A 13,304-nucleotide genomic window follows, 5' to 3' on the forward strand; every position below is an offset into this window, starting at 1 on the left:
AGTAGATGATGCTCAAAGGCGGCAGCAGCAGCAGCAGCCAGGGCAGGCCGGAGCCCAGCACAACCAGAAGGCCCAGCAGGCCTGCTGCGTTGGCCAGGAAGATGTTGAGGATGAAGGGCAGGCTGTCATCTGCACAGCTCACATCGGAGGAGAAACGGTTCAGGATCCGGCCCGAGGGTGTGGTGTCGAAGAAAGTCACTGGTGCCTGGGAGAGAGCAGCTGGTTGCAAGGGCAGAAACGGGGTTGGTGGAGGAGGAAGGGGGACCCAAGGCAGAGAACAGAAACAGGGTAAAGTATCTCTGGAGTTTGGGGGCAGAGAGGAGGGACTGGTGGGGCTTGGAGGAAGAACATCCAGGGTGGGAATGAGACTCCTACCTCCCTAGCCAGGATGAGCCTAAGAGACCACGCTGGCCACTCCTTGCCTTCTGTGCTAGACACGCCTACTACTCTTTTCTTTTTTAAATTTATTATTATTTTTTGAGAGGTTTTTGGTATAAGGCGTGTGCACTCGCCAGAAGGAAAGAGAGAGACAGAGAGACAGAAAGTGAGAAATCACCCCCCAAGGGGGATGGCTACGCTGCAATCCCTTCTCCTCCTTTCTCTTGGGATCTTGGACACACATGCAGATGTGCCTGGCATGAGTTTAAGCCACCCGGTCTGGGACTTGAACCATGGTTGACCACATGGGAGTCCAGCGACATAGCTATTATGCCAACTGCTGGTCCCTCTTTTATTATTTTTATTTAAAGAATTAGTTCATTTAGCTTTATTTTATTTTTAAAAATTTGACCAGAGAGAGAGCAAGTGAGCATGAGAGAGAAAAAGAGAGAGAGAGAGAAAGAGCAAGCCTCCAGGTCCAGGACTCGAACCACAGTCGGCCATGTGAGAGTCCAGCACTCTTAACCACCATGCCATGCCATCTACTGGCTCGAGACACGCCTACTACTCTTTCAAGGACAGGGAGCCAGTCTCTGTCCAGAAGATGGGACTTGAGGCCAGTAAGATTTAGCTAGCTGTCAGGAAGAACATCTTTTCCCATGGTTAAGAGCTCAGGCCCTGGAGAGAGAATGCAACTCAAGTTCCAGCTCTGCCACTTAGGAGAAGTGAGACCCCAGGCAAGGTGCTGGGACTTGCTCAGCTGAATACGTTTTATTGAGTGGGGAAGGCTGTGGATTAGAAATAGATGCAAAAACAAACACACGAAGACATACCAGTATATGCTCTCCACAGCAAGGGACTTCTTAATTTCCCGAAAGCCCCCCCTTCCTCATCTGACGAATGGGGGCAGTAATGGGACTGCAACTCACAGGGCTGTAAGGAGGGCTCAGGGCCATATGCAGAGCACCAGGTGTAGCACAGTCTGTCTGCAAGACCGTCCTAAGGCTAGCTGCTGGACTACCGCTGGGAGGTGCGGTCTGACCGACAGCTGTTCCCTTTCCACATCTGCACCAGCCTCGGTCTCTGCCTTTACTTTGGGAACAGTCCCATCCTGACGGGGAACTAGGCCAATTGACTTTCTGGGGCACCTCCTAATGCCGACTTATGAGAAGCTCAGCCCTTCACAGCGTGCGGGTGTCCTCTCGGCGCCTAGAGGGGTGGCAGGACAGTGGGCAATTGCTCCCTGAGGACAGTGGGAAGACCCTCGCAGTACTGGGCTCACAGCCTGGCTCTCCACACGTGAGCGTTGGCCAGGTCAGGTCAACTCTCAGCTTGTTTCCTCATCTGTAAAATGGGAATAGAATGGTCGGGAATACCGACCTCACAAAGTCATTGTGCAGCTCTAATGTGATAATGGACAAGAAATAGTTTTGAATTAATAACATTAATAATTGGGGGGCTGGCAGGTAGTATGGTACTGGACTCCCTTATGGCCGACTGGTTCGAGTCCTGGACTTGGCAGCTTACTTTGTCACTTTCTCTCTCTCTCACTCTGTCCCTTTCTGGTCAAATTAAAATAAATAAATAAGTAAAGTTAAATAAAATAAGTATTTAAAAAACAAAACATTAATAATTGTTCAGTGAGCACTGAGTGTGTGCCAGACACTGTCCTAGACACTGCCCTAATTCAATTAGCACTAATTAAATTAATTAGCACATGGAAAGTGTTATTAATTTAATTAACATAATGAGTGCATGGGGATAAGCAGGGATATATGCAAAGCAACAGGGATGGGCCTTAAAAACAGCCCTAAATAAAAACGGTAAGAAACAGATTGCGAGATCTGGCATGACATCATTTACATAAATTAAAACTATGTGCACACAAAACATAGGCATTTTGCAAAAAGGTACAGATGAAACACACTTTGATCAGCAATCTAGAAAAGTGGGGAATGGAAATGTGGATAAAGAAATTAAACAGAAAAGGGGCACTGCACAATCTAAAGGGTCAACCCTCCACACCTGAAGTCCAAAACTGTAATTTTGGGTCGATGCTCTTGCTTGTCCCACTTTACAGATGAGGAAACTATTGGCTTAGATAACTGGGTTTGAATCCAGAAGGCCACTCTGCCACGTGCCCTCTCTGTGTCTCGGAGGATGTCATTCTCACCCTTCTATAAGGAGCGGATTATAGGATATAAGGATTAGGGGCGGAGGGTGGCGCTGCGGGGAGGACACTCCGTGGGCTAGGACAGCACTGCCCCACACCCGTCATCCCCTCACCATGAGAACTCGGTGCAGTAGGCGTCGATGCAGGGTGGCCGCTGCTTGGAGGGTGCCTGCTGCAAAGAGCACTGCCCGGAGGAGGGTGCAGAGGGAGTTGACCCCAGCAATGGTTGCGTACACGGTGAGGTAGAAACGGATGTCTGAGGAGCCATTGGGGGCAGCTTCAGGCAGTGAGAACACTGGGGTGCTGGGTGGTGAGGAGGAGGCTGGGGGTAACCAAAGGTAGGGCCACTCAGGGGTCCCTTACCCTCCCTGTACACCTCTCCCAACCCTCTAGGAGACACAGCCCCTGGAATTACCAGCCCCCAGCACTCACCCCCTGCCTGGCAACCACTCTGGGAGCAGAAGGCCTCCTCCCAGCCCCAGTCACTTACTAGAGGCTTCCAGGGGAGAAAAGGAGCAGCTGCGGGGAGAAGAGTCCTGTGGCACCCAGGCTGGCAGAGGCTGGTGCCTCCTGGGAGCTATTCTTGGCAGCCTTCAGCTGAGAGATCCAGTGGGAGAGCCACCAGTCGGCAGCATTGCGTGTGGCTGGGTGGGGACAGGAAGAAGTCCATAAGACAGACTTGTCTCCCTCATTCTGTTCAAACATCCCCTTCCCCTGCCCTTTACTCTGATTCCTAGCCTCCTTTCCTCTGGCCCCCCAACATGACCTCAGATTTTACAGTGGGAGCTGGCCTCGGGGGCAGATCAAAGACAGCTATGGCATGCACCCCTTTAGCCCCTGGGACCCTCAGAATTGGGAGGCATGCCTCTTGTCCCAGCTGCTGCCAATGCTCGGTGAGTCTCTGGGCTTTGTAACAATTAGTATGAGGTGAAGGCGGCGATGGGCACCTGGACAACAGGACTGTGGGAGGGGCAAGGGGCTCCCCGGTACCCTCTCACCTTGCATGAGGAGCAGAGAGAAGAGGATGGCCAGGGCCAGGCCCCGGCCCATGGCCCTCCCGTAGGCCTGGTACACGTGCAAGGCCACGGCACCCTCCTTCTTGCTCTCTTCCTGCAGCAGGCGGCCAGATGTGCTCTCCTCCACCTCCGGCCCCTCTTTTTCCTCTGGGTTCTGTACCGACTGTGTTGTAACTGCAAACATCAGGGAGGCCATGGAGGAACTAGGCTTGCAAGATGACAGATTAAAACCTCAGTGTTTCAGAGGAGCAAGTGAGCTTTTTAAGTTTTGGTTTTTATTTTTTAATCTACAGTGTGGTGGAGAAAGCAAGCCCTTTTCTCCCAACCATGGGCCATACCTGAGTCAGACTCCTGTCCTTCCTCAGCCCAGGCTTTGGGGACAGCTTGTACCAATGGCAGAATCTCAGAGGGGGGCCCTGGAAGGTGGAAGAAGGGATGAGGCGAGGGGAGTTCTGGGTCTTTACTGTGCCTTCCTAAACGTGTGTGTTGCTCCTGTCCTGGATCCCCAGGCTCTAAGCAGGACACAAGTCCATCTCTCTGCACCTGGAGCCCAACCAGCACCAGGGATGACAAAAGGCCATCCCTCAGAGAGAGCCAGAGTCGCACATGAGCCGGCTGTGCAGTCACCTCTCACCACGGCAGAGCTGCTCCCCACGCCCCTCCTAATTCCTGACACGCCAGTTCAGCCTGGTTTCCTGCTTTTTTCCCAGCACACTTGGAGGCAGGTCATTTTCCTCTGGGTGATACTTTAGAGTTTGTTTTGTTTTACAGAAAGACCGTTCTAGCCCTGATTGTCCTCCTCCTCTGAGGCCATCGGACTGTTCTGAGATCCTGGGCTTCTAAGTACTAAGAGCACACTGCCACGAAGCCCATGAGTCCCAAATACGCTGGCATTTCACCAGTGTGCTCCTGTTCTGTCCTCCTGTTTCCTCAGGCCAGTTCTATGAAGGCAAGAGTGGCTCTCCCATCAGACAGGACGTGATGACCTGGTTCAGACCACACGCAGCACAGGGAGCAGAGCCTGCACATGACAACCTACCTGCCTCTTCCCGAGGCAGATGCCCCCCCACCTGGCGGGGTCCTGCCCCCCATTACCAGCCTGGATGAGGCGCCCGGCCTCCATCAGCAGCACCAGGTCAGCCCTCTCCAGGTACTCGGTGCGGTGGGTGCAGAGCAGCCGTGTGGTGTGGTTCAGCACTCCCAGGATGCACCTGTGCAGCAGGTGGTTGGCCACGTCTGCATCCACAGCAGCCAGGGGGTCATCAAGGAGATAGAGTTCCTTTTCCTAGGGAGAGGTAGGGGTTCCATAGGGGCCAGAAGCCAGTCCTCTGGCCAGAACCCAGATCCCCCCCAACAAGGACTGATCTCGAGGTAGTCAGAGAACATGGTGGAGAGGAATGCTGAGGACTGCCCTACAGTGGTACATAAGATGGTCAGATCTGCGCGTGGGCATCTCTCCAGTCAAGCACAGTCAGGGCCAGTGCTCAGTTTGGCTGGGTCCCAGTGTCTCAGGCCCCAAAATGCTTTCTGAAGGGCCTTTACTTCTGCCTTCCATCTCCAGAAGTGGGATGGGATGGCTAACACCGCAGGAACGTGGAATGTGAGAGAGACGCAGCCAGACACAGAGGGGAATATTCCTTCTCCCTAACTCAGTCAAGCTCCCAAAGCTCTGGGCTCCGCCCCCCCCACTTCCCTGCCCCTGCCGCGCCCACCCCCCCTTAACTCACCTGGTAGACAGCACGAGCAAGGGCAATCCGGGCCCGCTGTCCTCCGCTGAGGGCCACGCCCTTCTCCCCCACCTCTGTCTCATCTCCAGCTGGTAAGATCTGAGAGAACAGGCACCTCTGTGGGTCAGTGAGCTCCCAACACCTTCTACCCCATTTCCTGTCCCGCTGTAAGAAAGAGGTGGCAGAAGGCAAGAGAGCTAAAGAGCTTGAGGAGACCAGATTTAAATTTGGGGTGAATGAGTCAGAGGAGAAAAACCGTAATTCCAGCAACACCTGGCATTTATTGAACACTTAACAATGAGCTTAGCCTTTTATAAGCCTTCTCTCATCAGAACCCCCAACGACCTTATGAAGTTACTGAGTTGTTGGAAAAGTCATGATGCGTTTTTGCAGAGAAAAACAGAAAAAACACATCAAGACTTTTCCGACAACCCTGAAATATTACTACCTTTTCGACCTTGCCCACTGCTACTCAGAACCCAGATCCTTAACTACCCTGTCACACTTATGACCCTTCCTTTGTAATAGGCAGATGATGAGGGCCATATTTGATGTGAAAGTTTACAGAGGTGTTTAGAGAAGGAATGCACCTCGAGCCTTCCTGTGGCCTTGGCGTGGCCTGCTAAGCTTAGGGGTCACCATGCACAGAGGAAACACCTGTGACCCAGCTGATGGTGAGTTCTCCAAGGGAAAGGATTTGCTATTCCTCTCTGCTCTTAGTGGACCCAGGAGGCCTTTGGGGAATGCTCAATGTAGAAACAAATGCTGAATGGACACAGGATGCCCATGGGTGAAGCGGAGGCTCTGCTTTCCGGGAAGTTCCACATTTACTTGGGCGGGGTAGTTGTGGTGTCAGTCCTGGAGGGGACATGGGGGTTAGGTGGGGAAATCATGGAGAAACCTGGAACCTCTTCCAGATCGGTGTAGGACTCTGGATTGGGGGTGGGTAGGGGGAACCAAATGGGCTTGGCAGGTTTCCCTAGGGTGTCCTACAATCAGATGATACCTGGATTCTTCCAAGCCTTCCCAGGGGGTGGGGAAGGGCCCGTGGCGTGGAACCAGCAGCCAGACCTGTGTGGAGCTAAGCCTCACAGAGAACCCTCCCCTCACCCAGAGGCCTCAGGGCTCTCCCAGCTGTCGTGTGGAACATCCAGTCATCACAGCCACCTGGGCCCTACAGGGAAGAGCACCAAGCAGCTGGACACTCTGGGAGCACCCAGACTGAAGATCAGGCCTATATCAATGACGGCTGCACTGAAGCAACTCCCTTCTAGAAAAGCAAGTCTCAGGGACACACAGGGAAGCAGGCGGCGAAGGTTTCGAGGCCAGGCACTCACACTGAGGTCGTCATTGAGGGCGCAGGCCTCCAGCACCTCCTTGTACAGCTGGGCATCAAATGTCTTTCCAAAGAGGATGTTGTCTCGGATGGTAGCGAACTGGATCCAGGGCTCCTGGGTGGCCAGGCCAAAGCCCTTGGACAGCCCCCACACTGCCACCCGCCCACGCAACCTGCAGAGAGCCAGGCTAGCAGCATGGGTACCAACTCCCCACTGGGACCCTTCATACCCAGTCCTCGCCTCCCAAGACCGCTGTCTTCTACATGGGGCCTCCCTTCATGTCACATGACTCTCGGAGTGGGCACTGTTCAGGATGAGGGGTTCTAATGAGGCTATCGGCTCATTCTAGTCTATAGAGAAGAAATTGTCCTTCGGCTCTACTAGCTAAGTAGTTGTTGTATCGAGATGTGTTATACTCAGGATCTCAGAAGAGAGGGTGGCCACCTAGGATCCTCCCTGGACCCCTTTCCCGCACAGCCACATCTGAGCAGAGCTGGCATGGGACTCCTTCTCGTGGACTCACTCACTGTGAAGCATTCAGCACTGGCACGGTGATTCACTTACTCAGCTTCCACCCCCTCCAGACTGAAAACTCTCCCCAGACCAAAGGACCACGTCTTGCTCTTTTGAGTTCCCCCCTGCTCCCTAAAAAGGTGTCCGGCACTCAGTAGGGGCTCCGTTAAGTGTGTGCTCGAGGACAAGGGAGTGTGCTGGAGGCTGATTACCTGTGGAGCTCCCCAGCAATGGCGGCCAACAGTGAGCTCTTGCCACAGCCCACCTTCCCCACGATGCCCACCAGCATACCCTGCAAGAAAGCCACACAAGGAAGGGTCTGCTGTTTGCTGGGGAAGGAACAAGCGGGCAGCAGTCTCCCTCCTAGGATCTCTGCTGCCAGTGCTCCCAGTAAGGCTTCTCTCCAGTCCCTGATTAGACCACAGGGAAATTCTTCGCCCCAGGCTGAGGGTGACTGACCCCTTACTGGAGATAAAGAAGTAAGGTGTTTTATTCTCCACTCAGAGTTACTATTGGTTTTCCTATCTGTGTGAAGGGCCTCTGAAGAATGGGAGGAAAACGCCCAAGAACCCGCCACGTAAGCTCTGAGGTGGACAACCAAGACAGGGATGGGGAAGGACTCCAGTGTCTGGGGCCTGGATGCTGGGCTGGCTCAATCGACCTGTGGCTCATCTAATATCTCAGGGCAAAAACCGGTGTTGTACATCGAGGCCAATTTCTGGGATTCTGCAATTTAAAATGTCTTGTTTTTCCTTCATTTCTTAGCTGGGACATACATTGAAGGAGCTGTCTCCTTGCTCAAAAAGAATTTTTTTCTTCTCTAGAAATGGCTAGGCTCCTAGAATTTCTACTTATCTGTGCTATCCCCACCTAGGTTGACCCACCCACAAGTGGGCGCCAGGGTAATCTGTGACCCTTCCCTGGCGTTTTGGGATCAGGAGCCAGAGGCGCCTTCTGGCTCTTGCTGCAGCCTCTAAGTTTTCTGCAGTCACGTCTTCTCAGTGGAGAGTAGACCCACGGAGAGGAGAATGAGGTGAATACAGAGACGGCAGCAGGCACAAGGCAGAGTTCTGCAAGCTGGGGCCTGGCTCTGGGCTGTTTCTAAGATCCAGCTGCATCCTCACCTTTGGATTCTTCCATTCATTTCTAGATCCTTATTACAAAGTTCTGTTTGCGTAAGCTAGCTCCAGTAAGTTTCTATGACTTATATCTTAAAAAGCACCTACCAACACATTAGTAAAATTCCTTTGAAAGATTCCAGCCTTGTCTTGCCTGAACTAAGAGGAAAAACAAAACATACAGCCCAAGCCAGAAACATGAGCCAAACGTGAAGGAGGCAATTCAGCTACCACTAGGGAAGGCTGGGTTGAGCTGCGGGACAAGGGGTTGGACGAAGGTCAGGAGAGAGGAAAAACTCAGGACTGGGGGTAAACAAGAGTCTTCATCCTGCCAGGCATGTTCCTGTTTGAAGTTCTTCTTTGACAGTGTGTTATATGTGAGTCACAGGGTGTGAACGCTTTTCACCAGGCTAAATGGAGGATCATCTAACCCACTTGAAAAATCTTTCCTGGAAGGGGTTGCTGGGCCTCTCCCCCAAGTGTCCAGCCTTGGGGAGATGCTGAATAAGCACTACGACCTGTCATGAGTTCTATAGCTTCTGAGGGACATGGAGAGACAAACACAGCTTTTGGGCTGGACTGGGTAGGTGTGAGCCGCCTGAAGAGACGGAGAGGTCTGTGCACAAAGGAATGAGATTCAGAGAAGAGGTGCCCCTCCTCTCGGACTGTAACCTGTTCCCCAAACCCGTCCACTCCCTTCCTCAGCACTTAGAGCTTTCAGTCGTCGGCTACTCCTGGCTCAGTCTTCCTTTAGCTGTCACTGAGTCCCCATCTCCCTCATCAGTCTAAGGACTTCTCCAACAAACCTTTTTCACTTCGAGGTGACTGATGAAGGTCTCCTGACTGGTTCCGACTGGATCCCAGGAAAACAGGGCTCCATGCAGCTCCAATATGGTGGATGGCTCTATGGGGGGATCTGAACAGGGAAGAAGACACTAACCCTGGGCTCCTAATCTAGTCCCAACCTGCGTGGAAAGGGTAAACCAGTCACTGACTCGCCTGCCCCCATCTGCCTTGCCCAAAGCTAACTCGGTCTTGGCCTTGGTCTGCTCTGCTTGGATCCTGCCGCTTCAGACTTTTTGGCACCATCTCTGCACACTTCCCTCCTCCCCTTACACCATGTTCCGCCTCTGACATCCCATTACCTGGACTGTAGTAGGCCTGGGGGTTGTGGTTTGGAAGGTCAAGGAAACGCTGGATCCGGTCAAGGGACACTTTGGACTCCAGAAGGCCATTGATCACCCAAGGGAAGTTGTTGAGGGGGAGAATGAGCATGCGTACCAGAGCCAGGGCCGTGAACACCTGAGGGGGGCGGAAGTATCACCTGAAGCCCAGGGTCTGTTCTATGGGTAACCCTGTGGACAGGTCTGTAGAGGAGAGACCAGGGCAGCCGCAGAACGAGGGGTCAGGTGGACGATGCTTGAATTAGAGGCACCAGGGGCAGCTGCACTAAGAAGTCTAGAAATTCTAGATTTTGGTGCAGGGATCAAGACTGCATAATTTTTTAAACAAGTCCCTCCCATCTATTTTCTCCATAAGAGAAGGTGACAGAGAAAGAGAGACAGAGAGGCACCAGCAGGGTCCCCATAGTGCAATCCCTCCTCCAACTTCTGCCAGCCAGGCTCACAGGCATGTGTAGACCTGGTGTGCACGCGACCCTGGGATGTGAACCCAAGACCTTCCCATATGACTTCGGAACTACAGAGTACTGTACTACAGCTACACCACCGCAGCTAGCCCCAGGCTGCATCTTGAGACACACATAGACCTAGATCATTTTGAGACCTCCTCAACATTTCTTGGTAGCAACATCACTGGCCCTGGCCAGACCCAACACTGGATCATGAATTTTTTCCCAAGACCATGGGAATGAGGATAAAGGGATTTAACCTCAAGCCTGGCCTGATGGGCAGGAAGAAGGGTTACATAGAAGAGAGGGTTACATAGCTGAGCTCCCAGATAAAGGTCCCTTTAGAGTTTCCCCTTGGCTGGGGAAGGATGAGGCAGTTAGGGGTTGGACCCATGTCCTCCCTTCCCAACCAGCACCAAGGGCTTGGCCTAGCTCTCCACTCTGCTGCATCTCCTCAATGTCACCTTCCTCCTGTGCCTTCCCCTTCTTTCCTGGGCCTCACCTTGGTGGCTGTGAGCTGGTGTCCCATAAGGACGTAGGTGATGAAGATGACGATGGAGATGACAACCGGCAGGGCAGCCCACAGGTACACGCAGACCGCGTCCAGGTATTTGATGACCTGAAGTCGTCCCAGCTCTCGAGCCCGGTAGGCCTCTACTCGAGCCCCCAGTGACTGTTCCCACCCGCAGAACTTGATGACTCGAACACCACTCAGCAGCTCGGTCATGAGCTAGGGATGGGGACAAGAGAGCAGAGTGAGATGCAGACACTGCTGTGTCTTCTCCTCTGCCAAGGTACTCCAGGCTCCTGGCAGAATGTCAAGTACTCTGAACTCCCAGACGTCTGTTCCTCCGTAGCCCTTGTTTTCTTCTTCGTCACAGTCCCTGCTGGAAATCTTGCCCCTCAGATCTTTCTCGGCCCTGGGTTGCTCGCCTCTCTACCCTCCCAGGCTTTACTTTTCCATTTGCTCCAACATGGGGCAAGTTGGAGCTCCCCTCTCTACCCAGAACAGGAGCCCAGCCCTCGGGGCCATGGTCCAGTACCAGTCCATGGACTGTTAGGAACGAGGCTGCACGAGAGGGGAGTGGGCAGGTGAGCGCAGCTTCATCTGTGTTTGTAGCCACGTCCCATCACTCACATGACTGACCCAAGCTCCTCCTCCTGTCAAACCAGTGGTGATGGTAGATTCTCATAGCAGCACAAACCCTACCATGGACGGCACATGCAAGGGATCTACGTTTTCACGCTCTCATAAACCATCCCCTGAACCCCTGTCCGTGGAAAAATTACCTCCCACGGAACCGGTGCGAAGAGGCTGGGGGCCACGCCAATAGAAGATACAGGCAGGTCACTACATTGGGGTAAGATACTCCTCCCATTAGATGGAGAACAAGAGATTATTTCTCAAAGTGAAAAGGACATGAGATGTGGGGCTTCTACCCATTCTAGCCCATGGCTTGAGTGATAAAGGAACTATTCTTATGGGAGTACATATAGAGGACATAGTCAAACAGGCCAACAGGCCCGGGTACGAGGAACAAGGGCCAGAGGAACTCCCTGGATCTTAATATTTACATATACCCCTACCATCTAAGGGGGCAACAGGAGCCTCCCCAGGCAGCCCTAAAGACTCTACAGGTCGGGGAAAAGGGCTTGACATAACCAGCTATCAGGGAACTCCCACCCCCATCCCATTAGCACTCTGAGCTGTTCCAGTAAGAGGTGGCCAACATGTAGTATGGACCCCTGGGTCTGACAGTTATCCACAAATCACTGCAGAATCCAGAACTGGTTCAGCCACACCCTCACCGTCTACAGATGGCCTAGACAGAAGAGAGACCTACTTCCTTCCCCACAGCCCAGCCCACCACATGGAGCCATGGGGTGGTCAGTACCTCAGAAGAGATGGGAGACCTGTGGGTGGCAGAACTGGGTCCCAGCTCTGTCACTACAAAGCCATTTGGTTCCAGGAAGATTTCTTCCTACCTCTTAGGGTTGCTGCTTACGGCTACATGAGCTCAAAGGATGATATCACTAGTGGGGCGCATTTATTTAGCACTTACATTGTGGCAGGCACTATGCTAAGTATTATCCCGTTTGAGTCTCCCAACAACCCCGTCAGGTGAGCTATTATTATCGTCATCTTATGGACAAGGAAGTGGAGCACCAAACAAGTTAAATGACTTGTCTGAGGCAGCTGGACTAACTAGTAAGCCGTAGGATCAGGACTTGACCCCAGGTCTGTCTTTTTCCAGGTCATGCTGACTCCCTCAGACAGTGTGCATGGGAGGACAGTGGGGTGGGATGCTGGGAGGGGTCTCCAGGTTGCCGAAGGGCCCCAAGTAGCTTCTCACCTTAACCCGTGAGTCCTTGTGCTGCAGCATCTCCTGGTTGCTGGCCATGATGCGGGTGGCGATCACTTTGTTGACAGGTACCAAGAGCAGTGCCAAGATCAGACCACCCACGAAAGCCACGCCAACCTGGCGGTACAGCAGGTAAAGGGTGATGGCCAATTGCAGGGGCAGGCCCCATGCCTCATGGAAGCTTCCGGCAAAGTTAAGCAGCCGCTCAGAGTCGGTGCCTAGCAGGTTTAGGGCTTCCCCGGCAGGAGGGCGGCTAGGCCCCAGGTATAAAGCCTTGTGGTACAGGATACTCAGCACGGCTCCCCGGGCCTGCAGTGTCACCTTGCGTGTCTCATACCCATACTGATTCTGCAGCACAGCGCCCAGCACAGCCCCACTGGCTAGTCCCAGGGCATAGAGTAGGCCATGGCTTAGTGGTTCCTGCCCCTCCTCCAGAAAGCTCACCAGCAGGGAAAGCAGCAAGGGCCCTGAGAATGCCAGCATGGTCCCTACTAGCTTCAGCAGTCCAAGTGCCAGGTAGCGCTGCCCAAAGGCTCCATACAGGGCCTTCCACAACTGGGCCCCTTCCTGCCAGTGTGCCTGGAAGGCACGGGCCAGGTAGGCTGAACGCAGCCTGTGAGGGAGGTGGCAAGTGTCCTGGGGCTGCCGGAGCTCTCCACGGGCCCCACGAGCCAACAAGGGTGCCAGCCAGGCATAAGAAAAACGTGACAACCAACTCTCTCCATCTTCAGCTACCTCAGCTTCCTGCCCCTCAGACAGGAGGGGATCATGAACCAAGGGTTCTTGTGGCCCTCCAGGGGCTGCCCAGCCCAGTCCATAGGCCAACAGTGCAGCCAACTGCAGGATGAGAAGGCACAGACGGGCCAGGGGTCCTGGAAGGAGTGGGGGCAGAAGTGTGCCTTGTTGGCAATGCCACAACAGTGTCAGCACGAGGGCTGGGGCTGGCAGGAAGGCTGCCAGAACTAAAGCCAGCGGCCCCCGGGAGCGGCCATGAGGAGAATGAGCCAATGCCCACAGGGCCAGGCTGTGGCTGGACCCGGGCAACACTG

The 13,304-nt window shown here is 53.6% G+C and overlaps 1 protein-coding gene across 1 annotated transcript in view; it reads right to left on the reverse strand.

Moving 5' to 3' along the window:
• Positions 1-13,304, reverse strand: part of ABCC10 (ATP binding cassette subfamily C member 10) — a 26,589-nt gene that overhangs the window by 7,386 nt on the left and 5,899 nt on the right. Inside the window, exons 4-15 of the mRNA XM_006148530.3 lie at positions 12,247-13,279; positions 10,395-10,622; positions 9,408-9,564; positions 9,069-9,178; positions 7,357-7,436; positions 6,632-6,803; positions 5,295-5,393; positions 4,663-4,852; positions 3,906-3,983; positions 3,550-3,741; positions 3,042-3,195; positions 2,665-2,854 (exon numbers count right to left, since the gene is read on the reverse strand). Coding sequence (XP_006148592.1) covers positions 2,665-2,854; positions 3,042-3,195; positions 3,550-3,741; positions 3,906-3,983; positions 4,663-4,852; positions 5,295-5,393; positions 6,632-6,803; positions 7,357-7,436; positions 9,069-9,178; positions 9,408-9,564; positions 10,395-10,622; positions 12,247-13,279 — 2,683 coding nt within the window. The remainder of the gene's footprint in view (positions 1-2,664; positions 2,855-3,041; positions 3,196-3,549; positions 3,742-3,905; positions 3,984-4,662; positions 4,853-5,294; positions 5,394-6,631; positions 6,804-7,356; positions 7,437-9,068; positions 9,179-9,407; positions 9,565-10,394; positions 10,623-12,246; positions 13,280-13,304) is intronic.

This window comes from Tupaia chinensis, unplaced genomic scaffold, assembly GCF_000334495.1.
Source record: "Tupaia chinensis unplaced genomic scaffold, TupChi_1.0 Scaffold000238_1, whole genome shotgun sequence".
In the NCBI taxonomy this organism is placed as follows: Eukaryota; Metazoa; Chordata; class Mammalia; order Scandentia; family Tupaiidae; genus Tupaia; species Tupaia belangeri.